The following is a 23,025-nucleotide window of genomic DNA, read 5'->3' as shown; positions in this document are numbered from 1 at the left end:
GGCATGTTACGGCTGTGGCCGTATTTGGTTTTGGTTTGTTCTGTTTGTTCTGTGTTTTGTGTATTATTTCTTTATCAGAGCGGGACTTCTGTGTTTTGTGGATCTTTGTTTGTATGTCTGATTATTTGCAGGTGTGGTGCATGAAGGTGTGGCCTCAATTTGGACAAGCTGGTGGAGGCAGCTTTAAAAGCACCATTTGGACATCCAGTCGGTGAGAAGGGTGCCTTGCAGCAAAAGCCTCCACTGCAGCTTGGCCCTCTTCTCCATTTTGTTTATGTCTTCTCCACTTTTTTTAGTTTGTGTTGCTCTTTGTAGTTTGTAGTTTTGTCTGTGCCCACTCGGTTTAGTCCTTTGGTTTATGATTTTGTTTAAGTGAAGCTGTAGGGGTGAACCGCCATTTTGTTTAGTACATGTTTTCTCCTGGTTTTGTTAGGTTAGGGAGGTTAGCGTTCTGTCTTTGATTTCCCTTTTCTTTCTTTGCAGGTAAGATTACATGTTGCAGTTAGTTGGGGTTTTGTTTGTTGTTTTGGCCTTGGTTCACCCTGAAGCCTTTTAGTTTCACTTTTAGTTATTGTTGGATTGTTTGTTTATTTGTAAATAAATTTGTCATATTTTTATGGAGACATTCGTTTTGGTGTGTGTTAATTTAACTTTGGTAGCCAAACCTTTACTTTTTTATGTTATGCCCCCCCTAGCACCCCTAGATACACAAGGGGGCGTAACAAGGCACATTTAAAATCTAGCAGCATTTAAAACTGTGATGCTCCTGGATAAAAACAGTTTTTTTGTTGATTTGTCCTTTATTTGAGTCCTCTGTACCTTCTGCCTATAGGCAGCAGTGTAAACAGAGAACGTCCGGAGTTGCATGAATCCGGTCAAATGTTTTTGGCTTCTCATTACATCCATCATGATTTAAGAGTATATTGTTGGCCATCGCAGATAAATAAACCAAAATACTAACTTTTTTTTTTTAAATCTGTCAGCTAATCATCATTCTCGCTGTGAACTATGTCACTTGATTGACATGCAGAACAGCCAATCAAACATTTTGGTAGATGATGAACTTCCAGCATGAGTCTACGCTGGCATTACTGTTGCCGCAACTCGCTTTCTCTTTTCAAACTAATTCTGCTACAACAGATTTTGGACTGTGAAAACTCAGACTACTTTTGATTGTGTTGCTGGACCTGCAAGCCTCATGAGAACGGACACTGTGAACGCCCCTCTCACCCTCCGCGGGTGGTTTCTCCTCCAAGCTGGGGTCCTCTACCAGAGGCCTGGGAGCTTGAGGGTCCTGCAGTATCTTAGCTGTTCCTGTTCTTTTCTTTTCTGGACTGAGAGGTCTGAGGTCTTTCCAGGTATCTGTTGTAGCCCCTCCTCCAGCTTGGGGGTTACTGCCCCCAGTGCTCCAATTACCACAGGCACCACTGTCACCTTCACTTTCCAGGCTTTCTCCAGTTCTTCTCTGAGTCCCTGGTATTTCTCCAGTTTCTCATGTTCCTTCTTCCTGATGTTCCCATCGCTTGGCACTGCCACATCCACCACAACGGCTTTCCTCTGTTCTTTATCCACCACTACAATGTCTGGTTGGTTCTCCATCACCATCCTGTCAGTCTGGATCTGGATCAGGATCTTTGCCCTCTCATTCTCTACCACCTTCGGAGGTGTTTCCCATTTTGACCTTGGGGTTTCCAGTCCATATTCTGCACACATGTTCCTGTATATTATTCCAGCCACTTGATTGTGGTGCTCCATGTATGCTTTCCCTGCCAGCATCTTACACCCTGCAGTTATGTGCTGGATTGTTTCAGGGGCCTCTTTGAACAGCCTACACCTTGGGTCTTGTCTGGTGTGGTAGATCTACACCTCGGGTCTTGTCTGGTGTGGTGGATCTACTACGTGGGTCTTGTCCAGTGTGGTAGATCTACACCTTGGGTTTTGTCTGGTGTGGTAGATCTGAGCCTCTATGGCTCTGGTGCTCAGGGCTTGTTCCTGAGCTGCCAGGATGAGCGCTTCAGTGCTGTCCTGTAGGCCAGCCCTTTCTAGCCATTGGTAGGACTTCTTGATATCAGCCACTTCAGTTATGGTCCGGTGGTACAACCCATGCAGGGGTTTGTCCTCCCATGAGGATCTGTCCTCCAGCACGGTCTTATTCTTTCCATTGAGTTGGATTCTCAGGACTTGCCTTACTCGTTGGAGGTATTTAGCTGTTGGAGCTTTCCTTGTTGCCTGCTCCAGGTTGCCATTTGCCTGTGGAATTCCAAGGTAAAATGGTAAATGGCGTATACTTATATAGCGCCTTTCTTCCTACAAGGACAAAGCGCTTTACAGTCACAGACCCATTCACCCAGTCACACACACAGTCACACACACATTCACACACTGGTGGCGGCTCCGCTGCCAAACACAGGCGCCTGCCTACCACCAGAGGCAAGGTGGGGTTCAGTGTCTTGCCCAAGGACACTTCGGCTCATGGGCGTGCAAGGCGGGAATCGAACCTGCAATATTACGATCATGGGTCGACCGCCCTACCGCTGCACCACGGCCGCCGGAATTCCAAGGTCCTTGTAACTGTCCTCAATGTCTGCTATTGTTCCTTCTGGGAGTGAGACCCCTCCTGTGTGGACTACCTTGCCTCTCTTTGTCACCATCCGGCTGCATTTCTGGAGCCCGAATGACATCCCAGTGTCAGTACTGTAGATCCTGGTGGTGTGGATCAGGGAGTCAATGTCACGCTCGCTCTTAGCATATAGCTTGATGTCATCCATGTAGAGGAGGTGACTGATGTTGGCCCCATTTCTGAGTCGGTCTCCATAGCCAGTCTTGATTATTTGTCTGAGGGGGTTCAGACCTATGCAGAACAGCAGTGGGGACAGAGCATCACCTTGGTATATCCCACATTTGATGGACACTTGTGCAAGTGGCTTCCCATAGGCTTCAAGGGTGGTTTTCAGAATCAGAAATCAGAAAGCCTTTATTGTCATTGTAACACAAGAAACTTGTGACAACGAAATTTCTGGTGCTCTCCAGCTGCTTAAACAATAAAATAGATAATCTTCTAAAGAACAATAAAATTGAGTTTAACTGAAAATATACATATGTACAAAGCTACATAACTATTCTAAATTGCATTATATTGCACTGGGAATTGTTAATATTGCACATAGGCTTCAGATATTGCACGAGTTACAGTTTTTGTGGGATTCACATTTATTAAGGAGGTTGACTGCTCTGGGAAAAAAACTGTTCTTTAGTCTATTTGTGCGAGCCTTGTGGGATCTGTACCGTCGGCCTGACGGTAGCAGTTGGAACAGGTGGTGGTTTGGATGGTGGGAGTCCTTGATGATTTGCCTGGTTCTGCTCGTGTAGCGAGAGCTAGCAATGTCCTCTAGGCTGGGCAGGGGGGAGCCGGTGATTTTCTGGGCCGTGTTGATCACCCTCTGCAGCGCCTTCCTGTCTGCGGCCGAGCATCCTGCATACCAGGCTGTGATGCAGTACGTGAGGATGCTCTCGATGGTGGCTCTGTAGAAGGTCACTGGCAGCTTCTTGTCCAGGTTGTTCCTCCTGAGTATTCTCAGAAAGTGGAGACGCTGCTGGGCCTTCCCTACTGCCGCAGTGGTGTTTGCAGTCCAGGAGAGGTCCTCTGTGATCAGCACACCTAAGTAGCGGATGGAGTGAACCCTGTCCACGCTGACCCCATTTATATAAAGTGGGGGCGGGTCCATTTTCCCCTTTCTGAAGTCCAGGATTATTTCTTTCGTTTTGGTGGTGTTCAGGTGGAGGTTGTTTCCTGAACACCACTTTTCCAGTCTGCTGACTTCATCCCTGTAGAGAGTCTCATCTTCCCCTGAGATGAGCCCGACCACAGCGGTGTCATCAGCAAACTTGATGATGGTGTTGCAGGGGTGGGTTGGCGTGCAGTCCGATGTGTAGAGCGTGAAGAGGAGAGGGCTCAGTACACATCCTTGTGGTGATCCTGTGCTGATGGTGATGGTGGATGAAAGGTGGGGTCCAAGTTTAACAGATTGTGGTCGTTCTGACCACAATCTGTTAAACTTTCCACAGCTTCATCGAGTTTCTTATGAAGGCTCTTAGAGTCCTGTTGACGTTGTACAGCTCCAAGCATTCAGTGAACCATGTGTGTGGCATTGAGTCATAGGCCTTCTTGTAATCAATCCAGGCTGTGCACAGGTTGGTGTGTCGTCTTGCAGTCTTGAGCGACTGTTCTATCAACCAGGAGTTGGTGTTTGGCTCCTCTGGAGTCTCTATCAATGCCCTTCTGTGTGTTGCTCATGTATTGATCCATGTGCCTATTTATCTTGGTTGCAATGATGCCTGACATGAGCTTCCATGTTGTGGACAGACAGGTTATTGGCCGGTAGTTGGATGGGATTGCACCCTTTGAGGGATCCTTTTGGATCAGGATCGTTCGCCCTTCCGTTAGCTATTCGGGGTGAGTTCCATCTCTTAGCAGCTGGTTCATTTGTGCTGCCAGGCGCTCGTGGAGTGCGGTGAGTTTCTTTAGCCAGTAGGCATGTATCATGTCAGGGCCCGGTGCTGTCCAGTTCTTCATACCTGAGACTCTTTCTTGGATGTCTGCTACTGTGATGGTTACTGGATTCTGTTCAGGGAGGTTGCTATGTTCTTTTCTCAGAGAGACCAGCCACTGGGCATTGCTGTTATGTGCCATCTCTTTCTCCCACATACTTTTCCAGTATTGTTCAGTTTCTAGCCTTGGTGGGTCTGCTTGGCTGTTTTGACCCTCCACTGAGCGTACACTTTCGCAGGCTAAATTACAAACAGCCTGTTTATATATGTTTCTCTTGTTCTATCAAACTTCATTAGGATAACTAGGGTTAGAGGTTGGAGGAAGTGAACTTATAAATCCTACCCATGTTGTGTTTTAATTCACTTTATTTGTCTTAACATATTTACCATAATCTGGTTCTTAGCTTCTATTTATTTATCTATACATTACCAGTCAATATAATTAATCAAATTAACAAGTTTTTAAAAGATTAAATAACCAAGATGAAGTGATTATTGGTTATAGAAGACAATACCATATTCCACGAATCATTATATCCCATGTCAAGTATCAAAACGGAGTGCTGGTTGGTTATCAGAAGAAATAAGTACATTTTTCCAGAATTAACTTTTTTGTCAAAAACAGTAACCTTATCACAGTTAAAGCAAGTCACAGATGTGGTTCTGATGTCAAATGGAAGGTCCATATTTTATGATCCATGGTGGCTCCAAAGTTGGTGTTACTTCTACTGTAAACTGACAGCCTTCCTTCTAGATTAACAGGTTTTGAAGTTGTCTGTGCTGTAAGACATGCAGTCCATGTTGATCAGGGTCCTTGTGCTTCTGAAAGCTGATATCAGAGTGGCTGAATAAATTAAAGTCAAGTTGTTCACAGTTCAGAACTCTCCAATCCTGGTGACAGTTGATTTATGCCTTTAGGATTTTCTTTTACATCTCTCAAACTTCTTTATGAGTCGATATTTTTTGCTCAGAGTTCTGTGACCACGAACTTTCCAAAGACTTCCGTGTTGCTCACCACCATAAGCATGGCCAGCTCTGGTGATCCGTTTGTTGAATATTTTACAGATTCTTATCCGAGTGTTTTGAATTTTCTTCTGCTTCTTCAAAAGTCTGGCTCTTTTGGAAATGTCCAGGTTCCTTTTGGTCAGACGGTCTTTCATGTAGACGTCAGCCCATTCGAGTTCTTTACTTGCTCTGACAAACCCATGTGATGTTTCCTCGTAACCCTTGTTCTATCCTAGGCACTTTAACATTGGGAGGTGGGTCATCTAGACCCACTAGACAGTGCTCTGAACCTTTGTTCTTCAATGATTTGTGATCTTCACTGGTGTCCATGGATTACATGAAATCTTTCCACCTTTATCCACCTTTGTCATGGTAGGGGGAACACCTCAGTGTGTTGTTGTGATCTTCAAATTGTTTTTGTATCGAGGGATTTGTTAAATGATTTGCACTTAAGGGCCACCGTAGTCCTGTTTAGATTAGATTAGATCGACTTTATTCAGTTCAATTTTATTTGGTAAATGGTAAATGGCGTATACTTATATAGCGCTTTCTACCTTCTTAACACAACTTCTTTTTGAACTGCTTTTCGTCCGTCTCGTCTTCTACAGCTTGCGAACGTGTCGGTCTGTGAAGGGGGGGTAGTCAATGTAAACAAAAACAACTGATGTCTCCATGAAGGCGGACCAGTAAGTTGGTGATGTTACACATAATCGGTCTGTGCACGGCTCTGTGTTCTGATTGGACCTTTCATTATCAACAGTTGCTCTGATTGGATGCCATTTTCACTGAATTTTTGTCTCTGTTTTTGTTTGTTAACAAAAAAATCAACACATTTTCTTGAATAAAGAGTTTTCATGAAATGATCATTTATTTGCATCAGGGATTCAAATGTTGAAACTGTGACTTTTGTCAGCTGAATGAACGTTTCCATCATGATCTTCCATCTGTTGCCTTTTGCTCACCCCACAGCCTTTCACGTCATTATGTAGTGATGCTGGTTTAATCATAATGAAGCTCAGCGTGATCTTTTTGTTTTTTTTGTCTTTAAGAAAACCTCAGTTATGAAGTAAAACTTAAAAAAAAATCAGAATGACAGTGAAACCCCCACTGCCAGCTTTTCTTTTCTCCACATCAACATCTTAGACGATCAGTAGAAACTCAGACAGGAACGTCTTCACATCAGAATATTTCCCCAGGTCAACAAACTGCCTCATTCCACCGCTGATTGTGTGGATAAAGTAGATTTGATGGTGTGGGTCAGTGAACGTCCTGAAGGTCATGGCGGCTCACATGCATGCGACTTCCTCTTATGGATAACGGCTGGGCTGAGAGACTCTGGTATGGGGGGTGGGGGCGGGGCGTTTTGTTACAGGAAGCAGCAGAGCGCAGCAAGGACGCTGCTGAATTATTGATCAGGCTAATGGACAAGTTTTCCCTCTCTTCTGCATCACATTGAAATGCAGTCACCTGAGATTTCCCATGAGCCCTCAGGTCACCAAGGAAACACTACAAGGCCCTTTCTGATGTGCAGATAAAGAATGACCACGTCAGCTGAGAGGAAGAGATGAAGGTCACCTCATCACCCCAGGCTCCAGACACGTGTGCACACAGGAGCTGCTTTTTTGAAGGTGTGAGATGTTTGTTCTGATGAGAAGAGCAAACATCGTAGCTGCTCACAAAGCATGTTCTCGTGTGTGGGAACATAAATAGCTCTGGGGAACAGCAGGGTTCTTCTCAGTTCTGTTTTGGAACCGTCTCGCATCAACGTCACCTGAAGGTCCAGCGGCTGAACGTCTGCGTGAGGTTTAGAGCTGAAGAACAGCAGACGTTCAAGCAGAAACTTTTCAATTCAAAGACCTGATTTTTGGAAGTGTGTGAAGGTTACTCAAACAACACAATGTTGTGTTAGGGTTTTCCTTCCTATCGTCATGGAGATCCTGGAAGAATCCCATTTTTGAACATTTCTTTGATCTGCAGCTGAGAGTAGACAAGAACCTTTATGAAGGAGATCCAGCTAGATCTGCTTCCTGTTGCTGGACCTCTTCACCAGAAGTTCTGCCTCTGAATTCAGAACTTGTTCATGTTGTTTTGTCTGTGCAAATGTGGAAACGAAGAACGTCTGATGTTCTAGTTTAAAGTCCCTGGGAGCCAAGAACCAGCAGAACATCTCTGCTTTCCACTTTCAACTGCAGTCAGCACTTCTGCTCACCTGACATCATCAGCAGCAGCTCAGAGGCCACACCCCCAAGCCCAGAGTCACCTGTTATGATGTGTGACAGGACTTCCTTTGGCATTTCAAAATAAGAGTGATAGCTTCTACTGCCTTACTGACCTAAAGATTTCCAACCATCTCAAAGCACATGTCCGTCTGGGGCAGTTCTGCCGTTTCCATGGTAACCAGACACTGTCAACAAGTATCTCCAAGAAGTATGACACAGGACCAGCTTGTCCAAACTGATCCAAGCTGTGAAGATCTGCTTCTTCACCAAACAATGGGAAGAGGAAGCATTTCCTCCCGTAAATAACCTTCTTCTGCTAACCCTGACGTCCCGTCAGCCGCTTACTTCATGAAGTGATGTGTCGGTGTATTTGAGCATCTGCTTTTCAGTTCTTCATCTGCTTCGTCGTCCTTCTGTTGCTCCTGTAGTTTGTGAGTTTATTATGTCATTTCTAAGTTTCTGCCACATACCGGATCTCCTGGTTCTTGGGTCCAACACCACTGGCTGCTGACAAATCTTATAATAATTCTTTGCTCGTCTGCACAGTCATCCCAGTTTTTTTCATTTCATTGCTTTTAAACGAGGGATTTTTTTGTTTGCACCACAGATCATAACAAACTCTTATCAAAGCTTTCACTCCCATGGAAGTTAACTGGTTTTGGTTCTGAAGTTCAGCTTTAAATTCTTTGTTCTTCCCTCCTCCCCTGGAAGGTGGTGACTGCAGGTCAACACATGATGGTGTTTGCTAGAATGACATGAGACTGTGGTCCAGCCGCTCTTTCTGGAGAACCCGTCTACTGGGCCAATGGGAACCGCGTGAATCTTCTCCAACAACCTGCAGCATCAGGAAGAGGCTGGGGTTCTGGTACCGCTCTCCAGACCCAATCCAGGATTAGTGTTCAGGCCTTTGACCTGATCCGATTTAAACGGACCGACTTCATGTGTCTGGAAAACCAGAAACACTGCCGTCATCCTCCGCCGTGACGTCACTGCAGCAAAATAACTGTCATCTGTGACTGGGCTTTTATTTTGAAGGCTAGACCCCACGCCTCCGGTGCCACCCGCGTGCACGTTGACGCAGCACAGTCAGTCGGCATGACAACGCGCTCTCACTGACAAAGGCGCCGCAGCTCACGCGCCGGAGGATGGCAGCAGAACCTCCGTGTACCGGAACCGGTTCGGTCCTCGCAGTCATGCAGAGCGCGCGACCGGTCACCGTGAAAGTTTCCGCGGCCAGCCTCACGCTCAGCGCGCTCGCGCTCTTGCTGCTGGTTACCGCCATCTGCACGGACCACTGGTACCACACCGACACACGCGCGCACAAGGAGAACTGCGACCGGCACGGGGCGGACTCCACGGACCAGAAGAACCGGGACATGCCGATCTACCATCTCCCGCTGCTGGACGGAGGCGCGCGCCACCGAGACGTGGCGCTCATGAAGCCCGTGCACGTGGGTAGCCGCGAGGAGGAGCTGCTGGAGAACTGGCGCGCGATCCTCGGGATGGGCATCCTCGAGACTGAGTGCGGGAGGCCGCTGTTCTCCACGCACGCGGGGCTGTGGCAGAAGTGCTACTTTGAGGATCAGGACATCGACAAGCTCATCGCACGGGGTCAGCGCGTGCATGTGATACTTTACATACAAGCAAACACTCCTGCACGCACGCGCGTTCAGTATCACCAGAAACGTCTGCTGTTCACAGAGGAGAGCGCGCTCTAATGGCACAGTGAGTGAATGTCTGACGTCATAGATGCAAGACACCTGAACCTGGAGCACTGAGAATTGTGGGTAATGGGGTCCAGGATCCTTATGGGTCTGAACCAGAGACGGCGGACTGCAGATTTGGAATCATTAAGCAGCCCCAAACTGATAAAATCACTGAGTGCTACTGCTTGGAGATATTAGCCCTGTTCTGACCCGTTCTGACATATTAGAACTGTTCTGACCCGTTCTGACATATTAGACCTGTTCTGACATATTAGAACTGTTCTGACCCGTTCTGACATATTAGCCCTGTTCTGACCCGTTCTGACATATTAGACCTGTTCGGACCCGTTCTGACATATTACCCCTGTTCTGACCCGTTCTGACATATTAGACCTGTTTTGACCCGTTCTGACATATTAGAACTGTTCTGACCCGTTCTAACATATTAGACCTGTTTTGACCCGTTCTGACATATTAGAACTGTTCTGACCCGTTCTGACATATTAGACCTGTTTTGACCCGTTCTGACATATTAGAACTGTTCTGACCCGTTCTGACATATTAGACCTGTTCTGACCCGTTCTGACATATTAGACCTGTTCTGACCCGTGCTGACATATTAGAACTGTTCTGACCCGTTCTGACATATTAGACCTGTCCTGACCCGTTCTGACATATTAGCCCTGTTCTGACCCGTTCTGACATATTAGAACTGTTCTGACCCGTTCTGACATATTAGAGCTGTTCTGACCCGTTCTGACATATTAGAACTGTTCTGACCCGTTCTGACATATTAGACCTGTTCTGACCCGTTCTGACATATTAGAACTGTTCTGACCCGTTCTGACGTATTACCCCTGCTCTGACCCGTTCTGACATATTAGCCCTGTTCTGACATATTAGAGCTGTTCTGATCCGTTCTGACATATTAGACCTGTTCTGACATATTAGACCTGTTCTGACCCGTTCTGACATATTAGACCTGTTCTGACCCGTTCTGACATATTAGAACTGTTCTGACCCGTTCTGACATATTACCCCTGTTCTGACCCGTTCTGACATATTAAACCTGTTTTGACCCGTTCTGACATAGTAGAACTGTTCTGACCCGTTCTAACATATTAGACCTGTTTTGACCCGTTCTGACATATTAGAACTGTTCTGACCCGTTCTGACATATTAGAACTGTTCTGACCCGTTCTGTCATATTAGACCTGTTCGGACCCGTTCTGACATATTACCCCTGTTCTGACCCGTTCTGACATATTAAACCTGTTTTGACCCGTTCTGACATATTAGAACTGTTCTGACCCGTTCTAACATATTAGCCCTGTTTTGACCCGTTCTGACATATAAGCCCTGTTCTGACCCGTTCTGACATATTAGAACTGTTCTGAACCGTTCTGACATATTAAACCTGTTTTGACCCGTTCTGACATAGTAGAACTGTTCTGACCCGTTCTAACATATTAGACCTGTTTTGACCCGTTCTGACATATTAGAACTGTTCTGACCCGTTCTGACATATTAGAACTGTTCTGACCCGTTCTAACATATTAGCCCTGTTTTGACCCGTTCTGACATATAAGCCCTGTTTTGACCCGTTCTGACATATTAGAACTGTTCTGAACCGTTCTGACATATTAGACCTGTTCTGACCCGTTCTGACATATTAGAACTGTTCTGACCCGTTCTGACATATTAGACCTGTTCTGACCCGTTCTGAAATATTACCCCTGCTCTGACCCGTTCTGACATATTAGCCCTGTTCTGACATATTAGACCTGTTCTGACGCGTTCTGACATATTAGAACTGTTCTGACCCGTTCTGACATATTAGAGCTGTTCTGACCCTTTCTGACATATTAGACCTGTTTTGACATATTAGAGCTGTTCTGACCCGTTCTGACATATTAGAACTGTTCTGACCCTTTCTGACATATTAGACCTGTTCTGACATATTAGACCTGTTTTGACCCGTTCTGACATATTAGAACTGTTCTGACCCGTTCTGACATATTAGCCCTGTTCTGACCCGTTCTGACATATTAGAACTGTTCTGACCCGTTCTGACATATTAGACCTGTTCTGACCCGTTCTGACATATTAAACCTGTTCTGACCCGTTCTGACATATTAGACCTGTTCTGACCCGTTCTGACATATTAGAACTGTTCTGACCCGTTCTGACATATTAGACCTGTTCTGACCCGTTCTGACATATTAGAACTGTTCTGACCCGTTCTGTCAATTTAGACCTGTTCGGACCTCTTCTGACATATTAGCCCTGTTCTGACATATTAGAGCTGTTCTGATCCGTTCTGACATATTAGACCTGTTCTGACCCGTTCTGACATATTAGACCTGTTCTGACCCGTTCTGACATATTATACCTGTTCTGACCCGTTCTGACATATTAGAACTGTTCTGAACCGTTCTGACATATTAGAACTGTTCTGACCCGTTCTGACATATTAGACCTGTCCTGACCCGTTCTGACATATTAGCCCTGTTTTGACCCGTTCTGACATATTAGAACTGTTCTGACCCGTTCTGACATATTAGACCTGTTCTGACATATTAGAACTGTTCTGACCCGTTCTGACATATTAGACCTGTTCTGACCCGTTCTGACATATTAGAACTGTTCTGACCCGTTCTGACATATTACCCCTGTTCTGACCCGTTCTGACATATTACCCCTGTTCTGACCCGTTCTGACATATTAGACCTGTTCTGACCCGTTCTGACATATTAGACCTGTTCTGACATATTAGAACTGTTCTGACCCGTTCTGACATATTAGACCTGTTCTGACCCGTTCTGACATATTAGAACTGTTCTGACCCGTTCTGACATATTACCCCTGTTCTGACCCGTTCTGACATATTAGACCTGTTCTGACCCGTTCTGACATATTAGACCTGTTCTGACCCGTTCTGACATATTAGAACTGTTCTGACCCGTTCTGACATATTAGACCTGTTCTGACCCGTTCTGACATATTAGACCTGTTTTGACCCGTTCTGACATATTAGAACTGTTCTGACCCGTTCTGACATATTAGACCTGTTCTGACATATTAGAACTGTTCTGACCCGTTCTGACATATTAGACCTGTTCTGACCCGTTCTGACATATTAGAACTGTTCTGACCCGTTCTGACATATTACCCCTGTTCTGACCTGTTCTGACATATTAGACCTGTTCTGACCCGTTCTGACATATTAGACCTGTTCTGACCCGTTCTGACATATTAGACCTGTTCTGACCCGTTCTGACATATTAGAACTGTTCTGACCCGTTCTGACATATTAGACCTGTTCTGACATATTAGACCTGTTTTGACCCGTTCTGACATATTAGAACTGTTCTGACCCGTTCTGACATATTAGACCTGTTCTGACCCGTTCTGACATATTAGCCCTGTTCTGACCCGTTCTGACATATAAGACCTGTTCTGACCCGTTCTGACATATTAGCCCTGTTCTGACCCGTTCTGACATATTAGACCTGTTCTGACCCGTTCTGACATATTAGAACTGTTCTGACCTGTTCTGACATATTAGACCTGTTCTGACCCGTTCTGACATATTACCCCTGTTCTGACCCGTTCTGACATATTAGCCCTGTTCTGACCCGTTCTGACATATTAGAACTGTTCTGACCCGTTCTGACATATTACCCCTGTTCTGACATATTAGAGCTGTTCTGACCCGTTCTGACATATTAGACCTGTTCTGACCCGTTCTGACATATTAGCCCTGTTCTGACCCGTTCTGACTATTTGACCTGACTTGTTTTGACATTCTGACTGGCCCGGACATATTTAAACAGATTAAATCATTAGTCCAGGTTAACCTGGGTGCTCCAGGCTAACCTAATTAGTTGATCTTAACTTTATTAGTCCAGGTTAACCTAATTAGTTTCAGGGCAACCTCATTATTCCAGGTTACCATTAGTCCAGGTTAACCTAGTTGCTCCAGCTTAACCTTGTTGCTGTAGGTTAACCTTATTAGTTAAGGTTAACCTCATTAGTCCAGGTTACCATCAGTCCAGGTTAACCTTATTAGTCCAGGTTAACCTCATTAGTCCATGTTAACCTGGGTGCTCCAGGCTTACCTAATAAATTCAAGTTAACCTTATTAGTCCAGGTTAACCTCATTAGTCCATGTTAACCTGGGTGCTCCAGGCTTACCTAATAAATTCAAGTTAACCTTATTAGTCCAGGTTAACGTCATTAGTCCAAGTTAACCTCATTAGTCCAGGTTAACCTTATTAGTCCAAGTTAACCTCATTAGTCCAGGTTAACCTTATTAGTCCAGGTTAACGTCATTAGTCCAAGTTAACCTCATTAGTCCAGGTTAACCTTATTAGTCCAGGTTAACGTCATTAGTTCATATTAACCTCATTAGTTCAGATTAAATCATTAGTCCAGGTTAACCTGGTTATTTCAGGTCAGTACAGTAGAGCTGCTGTTAATCCAGGTGCTGTTCTTTTACAGGTGTTCCCACATTCCTTGGTTACAGTAGACGTAGTGACGGCGTTGTCTCAGGTGTTTATGAACGTCATCTCTGTTTCCGCAGGAATCGCTGAACGCTGCACCGCTGTAAAGTATCACTTCCCTCAGCCAATCAGGTTGAGGAACATCCCTTTGAACTTGACCAAGACGATTCAACAAGACGAATGGCGTTTGCTGCGTGAGTGGTCCCACACACATCTGTGTTTACACAAACATGCACACACACACACACACACATCCATGCAGACACACACGTGCACAGATATGAACACACAGACATGAAGGTGACCCCAGAGCTGTGATGTCATCCTTCCTCCTCCTGCAGAAGTCCTGTTGATCTGCTTCTTTAATAGACCACACTTCAGCAGGCTCACTGCCCTGGTTTCCGTGGAAACAGTTTTATTTAACAGTACTGAGAGATGGCGGGGGTTGAGCAGGAGATGGTTGCTATGGTAACGCTATGTCTGTTTCGCTGTTCATCCCACTCATTACTGGCAAACAGGATGAAGCTGTGGAAGAAAACGAAGCAACAAAAATACAAAAAACATTTTTACAGTTTAAGAAACTATAAAAACACAAACTGTAAAACAGACAAAACAAAACTCACTTCAGTCTGCCTTAGAGGTGATGAATCAGGTGTTTCCTCTTCGGTTAATGACTCACCTGTGACTCAGGTGGTGCTAGCCACGTGTCTGCATTAGCAGAACCTAATTACAGAAAAAAGACCCAGAACATGTGGAGAGCAGACGGGTCTGCAAACAGTTGTTTAGTCAGAAGATGCCAGAAACTGTTTACTGATGAACAAGTCTGTGCAAAAATAAAACCATCTAAAGCCAAACATCCTAATCTGAAAGCACAGACGCACATTGGAGCCGGCTCTTCTTAAACATCAGTGAGATCTTTGATTAAAACAACTAAATTAATTCTTTAAACCCATGGATTTCTTTTCATTAAAGTTGTAACTTTTTTCTGTTGCATTTTGCTTTAAGAAATCATTTATTAAAAATTCTATTCATTTATTGTGTGTGAAAACATTTTCTAATACATTTATTTGAAACAAAAAAACAAAAATCATTTCATTCACTTAGACCGCATGGCCCGTGGGCCACATCCGGCTCAGCGTGTAAATATATGCGGCCTGCAAGATCATTGTATGTTATTGTTATTAATGGCCCGGCGATAAGTAGCACTGGTAACATATGAACTAGACTTCCTATCCCATAATGCAGCTGCCTTGCCGAACACTTCCTGCGTCAGTGAAGTCTGGCTTATGATGCTGCAAGTTCTTCTGGCCCTCACTGTGCCGAAGACAAAACAGCTGTTGAACATTGGAGGCAGAACAAATGTTTGCTGACGATGCCAGCAATCTCATTTGTGGAGCTAATGTAGCTGTAACTAAAGAATTTCATCTGAGACGCTGTTAGGAGACGAAATATCAAATACATACTTTGCTGGAAAACTGACTTTGTCAGAAAAAAAGAATGTTCTGTTGATTTGGACCCCATTTGCTGCCAAAGTGGAAGCTACACCTGTCAGATGGAGCTGCAGTGTTGTGGCACACTGGCAAAGTGCGACACTGACGGCAAAGTGCGACACTGACGGCAAAATACAACACTGACGGCAAAATACAACACTGACGGCAAAATACGACACTGACGGCAAAATACAACACTGACGGCAAAATACGACACTAACGGCAAAATGCGACACTGACGGCAAAATGCGACACTGACGGCAAAATACAACACTGACGGCAAAATACAACACTGACGGCAAAATACGACACTGACGGCAAAATACAACACTGACGGCAAAATACGACACTAACGGCAAAATGCGACACTGACGGCAAAATGCGACACTGACGGCAAAATACAACACTGACGGCAAAGTGCGACACTGACGGCAAAATACGACACTGACGGCAAAATACAACACTGACGGCAAAGTGCGACACTGACGGCAAAATACGACACTGACGGCAAAATGCGACACTGACGGCAAAATACGACACTGACGGCAAAGTGCGACACTGACGGCAAAATACGACACTGACGGCAAAATGCGACACTGATGGCAAAATGCGACACTGACGGCAAAATACAACACTGACGGCAAAATACGACACTGACGGCAAAATGCGACACTGACGGCAAAATACAACACTGACGGCAAAGTGCGACACTGACGGCAAAATACGACACTGACGGCAAAATACAACACTGACGGCAAAGTGCGACACTGACGGCAAAATACGACACTGACGGCAAAATGCGACACTGACGGCAAAATACGACACTGACGGCAAAGTGCGACACTGACGGCAAAATACGACACTGACGGCAAAATGCGACACTGATGGCAAAATGCGACACTGACGGCAAAATACAACACTGACGGCAAAATACGACACTGACGGCAAAATACGACACTGACGGCAAAATACGACACTGACGGCAAAATACAACACTGACGGCAAAATACGACACTGACGGCAAAATACGACACTGACGGCAAAATACAACACTGACGGCAAAATACGACACTGACGGCAAAATGCGACACTGACGGCAAAATGCGACACTGACGGCAAAGTGCGACACTGACGGCAAAGTGCGACACTGACGGCTAAGTGCGACACTGACGGCAAAGTGCAACACTGACGGCAAAGTGCGACACTGACGGCAAAGTGCGACACTGACGGCAAAATGCGACACTGACGGCAAAGTGCAACACTGACGGCAAAGTGCGAGACTGACGGCAAAATGTGACACTGACGGCAAAGTGCGACACTGACGGCAAAATACGAGACTGACGGCAAAGTGCGACACTTGTTGCTGAAAATTGATGCCATACATCCAGCTGTCATAAAATGACACAAGAGGAAAGAAAATGGAATGGTTTGATAAACTTTTTCTGAAAAGAATAGATAGAATATGTTCATATTTAGTCTATGCTTGTTCATATTACCAGTTATTTATGGTTTAAATTGATTTATTCTGGAATAATTTACTTTTTCTTTTATTCACATTTATTTTAAAATAATGTAATTATTAAAAGTTTAGTTTGTTTAATACATGTTTCTCCCTTTCAACCCACAACCTACAGAGTGTTTGGGATTTTACTGAGGATAAAACATTCCCCACTGGCGAGTGTTCATTTTCTGTCCTCCATGTCGTTTCTGACGAATTGAACATGTGATGTTTTAAAGATTTGCCATTCTAAACGTGTCGTTTTCTTATCTATGCTTTTATTTTTAAGACATGCGTCGCATCACTGCTGGTTTTTTGGGCATGGCGGCTGCTGTTCTGCTGTTCGGGAGCATCGTGGTATCAGTGGGTTTCTTCTGGGAGGAAAGTCTGACTCAGCACATCTCTGGGCTGCTGTTCCTGATGGCAGGTAACCCACCAGAACCTCATCTGGACCACCTTTATGTGGAACATGTGCAAAAACCTAGAGATGAATGACTTTCCGTCTGCAGTAGAATCTGCAACACCTGCTGCAGGTGTTCCTGCTGCCATCTGGAGTTGGGTCTGTCAAAAGGCTGTTATCATCATATTTTACAGCTGGTTCTAGAGGATATGGTGTCGATGTTTAGCGTGTGGCTGCAGGTGGACGCACCAGGACAGGTTACTAACCTCTTGAGATCTGAGTTCTTGTTTTATATGATTTTTTGTTTTTAATTTTCGTAGCCAAAGAGCCCCGGTAATCAGAATTAAGTATAGTGAAAATAAAACCCACAATGGGATGTCTTTGTATGTGGATGCCAGGTCTCAAACGGTGAGGGGGGTCTATAAATAAATAAATTTATACTGTATTTATCCCTCAATGGGGAAATTCTTCTCCGCATTTGACCCATCCCCTGGGGGAGCGGTGAGCTGCAGCTGAACCGCGCTCGGGAGGCGGTAGTGTTAAGGGCCTTGCCTAAGGACCCCCACTGGGTGATGTTAACTGCTCGCCATTGATATGGTAATTGCCCCCCAGTACCATTGCTTATTCCCCTCCGGGAATCGAACCCTGGATTCCTGCATGGTAGCTTGTCACCTTACCAACCGAGCCACCCAGCCTATATCATGCAAAATTAACTTTTTGAGCTTTTAAGTGTTTTATAATGTTCGTTCCTCACAAAAACAACCCCAAAGCGCTATTTTGATCCATTTATGCGCCCCTCCCAATCCATGAAAATGAGTGGGTTCTCTCATCGTGATGTCACAATGTGGGGAACAGCCCCTTCCAGGAAGAGTCTGGGCTGCCAGCCCCGCCCCCAGGCTAACAGACACACCCACTTTCTCCATGGAGCAGTGACCTGCTAAAAGCTGTCATTTCCACATCCATCTTTGTGAAAGTTCAGATGTTTGTTTTGGTGGGAGAAACTCAGACACGCTGCTGAGGCCGACTCTAAGATCTTCTTCTTTCTCTTTCGGCTTTTCCCATCAGGGGTCGCCACAGCGAATCATCCTTTTCCACCTCACTCTATCATGGACATCTTCTACCCTAACATTAGCCAACTTCATGTCCTCTGTTAAGACATCCATGTATCTCCTCTTTGGCCGTCCTCTTGCCCTCCTGCCAGGCAGCTCCATCTCCAACATCCTTCTACCAATATATCCACTATCCCTCCTCTGAACATGTCCAAACCATCTCAGTCTGGCTTCTCTGACTTTGTCGCTAACACAGGCAACATGAGCCGTCCCTCTGATGTACTCGTTCCTTATCCTGTCTAACCTGGTCACTCCTAAGGAGAACCTCAACATCTTCATCTCCGCTACCTCCATCTCAGCCTCTTGTCTCTGTCTCACTGCTACCGTCTCTAACCCATAGAGCAGAGCTGGTCTCACCACTGTCTTGTACACCTTTCCTTTGAGTCTTGCTGGCACTCTTCTGTCACACAACACTCCTGACACTTTCCTCCAACCGCTCCAACCTGCCTGCACTCGCCTCTTCACCTCTTTTCCACACTCCCCATCACACTGAACTGTTGACCCCAAGTACTTAAACTCCTGCACCTTCTTCACCTCAGCCCCCTGTAACCTAACGCTTCTACCTTGATCCCTCTCGTTCAGACACATGTATTCTGTCTTACTACGACTGACCTTCATGCCTCTTCTTTCCAGAGCAAACCTCCACCTCTCTAGCTGTTCCTCCACCTGCTCTCTACTCTCACTGCAAATTACAATGTCATCCGCAAACATCATTGTCCAGGGAGATTCCTGTCTTACCTCATCTGTCAGCCTGTCCATCAGCATAGCAAACAAAAAAGGACTCAAAGCTGATCCTTGGTGTAGTCCCACCTCCACCTTGAACTCCTCTGTCTGACCTACAGCACATCTCACCACCGTCATACTTCTCTCATACATGTCCTGAACTACTCTGACATACTTCTCTGCCACTCCAGACGACCTCATACAGTACCACAGCTCCTCCCTCGGCACCCTGTCATACGCCTTCTCTAAATCTACGAACACACAATGCAGCTCCTTCTGACCTTCTCTGTACTTTTCCATCAACATTCTCAAAGCAAAAATGGCATCAGTGGTGCTCTTACGGGGCATGAAACCATACTGCTGCTCACAGATCTCCACCTTCTTCCTAAGCCTGGCTTCCACTACTCTTTCCCACAGCTTCATTGTGTGGCTCATCAACTTTATTCCTCTATAGTTGCTGCAGTTCTGCGTGTCACCCTTGTTCTTAAAGATCGGAACCAGAACGCTTCTCCTCCATTCCTCAGGCATCTTCTCACTCTCTAGAATCCTATTGAACAACCTTGTTAGAAATTCCACTGCTGCCTCTCCTAAGCACTTCCATACCTCCACAGGAACGTCATCAGGACCAACGGCCTTTCCGCTCTTCATCCTTTTCAGAGCCTTCCTAACCTCATCCTTTCCAATCTCTGCTACTTCCTGCTCCACAACAGCCACATCTTCCTCCCTTCTTTCCCTGTCATTTTCCACGTTCATCAGCTCCTCAAAATACTCCTTCCATCTTTTCTGTACACTCTCCTGGGTTGTTAGCACCTTTCCATCTCTGTCCTTAATCACCCTTATCTGTTGCACGTCCTTCCCATCTCTGTCTCTCTGTCTGGCTAGCCTGTACAAGTCCTTCTCTCCTTCCTTTGTGTCTAACCTGTCATATAGCTCATCGTAAGCTTTCTGTTTGGCCTTTGCCACCTCTCTCTTCACTCTACGCTGCGCTTCCTTGTACTCCTGTCTACCTTCCTCAGTCCTTTCTACATCCCACTTCTTTTTAGCCAACCTCTTCCTCTGGACGCATTCCTGTACTTCCTCATTCCACCACCAAGTCTCTTTACCGTCTTTCCTCTTTCCAGATGACACACCTAGCACCTTCCTACCTGTTTCCCTGATAATCTCTGCTGTAGTTTCCCAGTCATCTGGAAGCTCATCCTGACCACCCAGACCCTGTCTCAACTTCTGCCTAAATTCCTCACAAGTTTCTTCATTCTGTAGCTTCCACCACTTGGTCTTCTTTTCTGTTTTCCCTCTCTTCTTCTTCCTGACCTCCAGGGTCATCTTACACACCACCATGCGGTGCTGTCTGGCTACACTCTCTCCTACCACCACTTTGCAGTCAATAACCTCTCTCAAATGACCTCGTCTACATAGGATGTAGTCCACCTGAGTACTCCTACCTCCACTTCTGTATGTCACTCTATGTTCCTCTCTCTTCTGGAAGTAAGTGTTGACTACAGCCATTTCCATCCTCTTCGCAAAGTCCACCACCATCTGTCCCTCCAGATTCCTTTCCTTCACACCAAACCTGCCCATCACCTCCTCATCACCTCTGTTGCCCTCACCAACATGCCCATTAAAGTCTGCTCCAATAACAACTCTCTCTCCTCTGGGGATACTCTCTATGACCTCATCCAACTCACTCCAGAATCTCTCCTTCACTTCTAACTCACAGCCAACCTGTGGCGCATACCCACTGACTACATTCACCATCACCCCTTCGATTTCTAACTTTAAGCTCATCATCCTGTCTGAGACTCTTTTCACCTCTAGAACACTGTTTACAAACTCCCCCTTCAGAATCACTCCTACCCCGTTTCTCTTCCTATCAACACCATGATAGAACAGTTTGTATCCTCCTCCAATACTACGTGCCTTGCTGCCCTTCCACCTTGTCTCCTGCACACACAGTACATCTACCTTCCTTCTCTCCATCATGTCTGCCAGCTCTCTGCCTTTCCCTGTCATTGTGCCAACGTTAAGAGTCCCTATTCTCAAACCTATGTTCCTTCCTTTTCCCTTCTCTCTCTGGCCACGGACCCTTCTGCCTCCCCTCTTTCTTCGACCAACAGTAGTCAAATTTCCACCGACACCCTGTAGGTTAACAGCATCGGTGGCGGTCGTTGTTAACCCGGGCCTCGACCGATCCGGTATGTCTAAAGTGTTGTGGATGATTCGCATGGTTATTTTGGCAATTTTTACGCCGGATGCCCTTCCTGACGCAACCCTCTCTATTTATCCGGGCTTGGGACCGGCACAGAGGCAACTGGCTTGCAACCCCTGTGGCTAGATTGAGGCCGACTCTAAGATGATGTCACGAAATGGGCGGCACCCACAAGGAGTGAAAGGCGGAGCCTCAGAGATTGAGTTGTCTTTCTTCTGGATTGGAAAATAACTAACATTTCATAAAATATAGTTCTTTATTGTGCCAAAGGTAATATATGATGATATGGATCTAGTTTACTCTGAACAGCTTCAGAAAAGCAGGACAAGGCCTTTTGAAAAAGTACGTTTCTCCGGAGTAACTTTTTAAGTGTCCAGACTTTCGTCTGGTTTTTTGTCCTTGCTCTGATCTTCTCTCTCGTCTGTCTTCAGGCATTTTCTGCACCATCTCCTTATGTACCTATGCGGCCAGCGTGACCTATGACCTCTCCAGAAACCCCCCCTTCATCTACGGTCTGCCTGGAGATGTGGATCATGGGTACGGTTGGTCCATCTACTTCGCCTGGACAAGTCTGGGTCTGACCGTGGCTGCCGGCTGCCTTGCTACCACCTTCCCCTTCCTGAACCGGGCCCGAGCTCTGAGGTCCAAAACTGCACGGGAATCTTCTGTGTGAGCTGTTGGTGATCAGCAGGACACCGGACTCCGAGACGTGGTCCAGACTGGGCTGCAGAGGTTTTATTTACACTGGCTTCTGGACTCTTGCTGAGGGAGAACCTCAAGAGGACTCATACCTCTGCTGCAAAGCTTCTGTGGAGCATGGCGCCCCCTTCTGGGTGTCTTCGATAGGAACAGTGTTTGTAGTGTCAGAGGAACCGCCGTCCGACCCGGCTTGGACGGGTCTTACAGTGTCTGTTAGCCAGTGACCGTTTCTCATTGTGAAATTATGTATTTTGGCTGACCCCCCCCCCCTGCGGTTTTTACACAGGTGTGATCACAGGTGAAGATCTGGTGAGTTTGAATCTTGAGGGGCGGGTTCAGGTCCGATGATGGAGCCTCCTCTCTGACTGCATGGAGGCGCAGTTTTTGGCTCCAGATGAGCCCAGATCCATTTCAGCCCCCCCATCAGGCCACAGACAGGTGGGAGACACATGGGGGGGGGGGGGGGGTCGTGATCCCCATGTCCGGTCCATTGAAAAGTCAGCAGAACTTAGATGTGTCCAAACCTTTTTCACTCAACAGCACCAGATTTTTGTAAAGGTGATCAAGACACCTCCTTAGTGCAGGTAAGAAGGTCCGAACAGGGCCCCCCATACCACTTAACCTGACCCCCACCCACACACCACTTGACCCCCCCCCATTTGTAAATAAAATACTTGAAGCCCACCTGATCTCAGAGTGGTTTCTTCTCATTGGTACGGAGTCCCTCAGTTGGTTCTGGTTCTGAGTGTTGAATCTTCAAATCAGACTCCACTCTGGAACTTTGAAGCTAATGGGGGCGGAGGGGGGTTGTTACGACCCCCCCGACCCAGATCAAGGTCAGTCCTGGTTCCGGTTCTGTTTCTAACCTTCAAAAACGTACATCAGGACAGAGTTTATTATTTGAGTTCTGACCTGCA

At 46.0% G+C, this 23,025-nt stretch overlaps 1 protein-coding gene across 1 annotated transcript; it reads left to right on the top strand.

Moving 5' to 3' along the window:
* Positions 1-8,818: 8,818 nt before the first annotated feature.
* tmem178a (transmembrane protein 178A) lies at positions 8,819-22,809 on the top strand. The gene is made up of 4 exons (XM_023953490.1): positions 8,819-9,383; positions 14,064-14,177; positions 17,261-17,398; positions 21,841-22,809. Exons 1-4 carry the CDS (start codon positions 8,918-8,920, stop codon positions 22,080-22,082), a joined length of 960 nt encoding a protein of 319 aa, XP_023809258.1. The 5' UTR covers positions 8,819-8,917; the 3' UTR covers positions 22,083-22,809.
* The last annotated feature ends 216 nt before the right edge of the window (positions 22,810-23,025 follow it).

Source organism: Oryzias latipes, chromosome 1 (assembly GCF_002234675.1).
Source record: "Oryzias latipes chromosome 1, ASM223467v1".
In the NCBI taxonomy this organism is placed as follows: Eukaryota; Metazoa; Chordata; class Actinopteri; order Beloniformes; family Adrianichthyidae; genus Oryzias; species Oryzias latipes.
The sequence above is the reverse complement of the archived record's forward strand: the minus strand, read 5'-3'. Positions and strand labels throughout refer to the sequence as shown.

Bases quoted from the DNA above. Each gene is read 5' to 3' on its own strand.
- tmem178a (XM_023953490.1), top strand. From the start codon at position 8,918: ATGGCAGCAGAACCTCCGTGTACCGGAACCGGTTCGGTCCTCGCAGTC. The intron at 14,178-17,260 runs GTGAGTGGTCCC...TTTATTTTTAAG, and splicing joins AGACGAATGGCGTTTGCTGC to ACATGCGTCGCATCACTGCT. The intron at 17,399-21,840 runs GTAACCCACCAG...GTCTGTCTTCAG, and splicing joins GCTGCTGTTCCTGATGGCAG to GCATTTTCTGCACCATCTCC.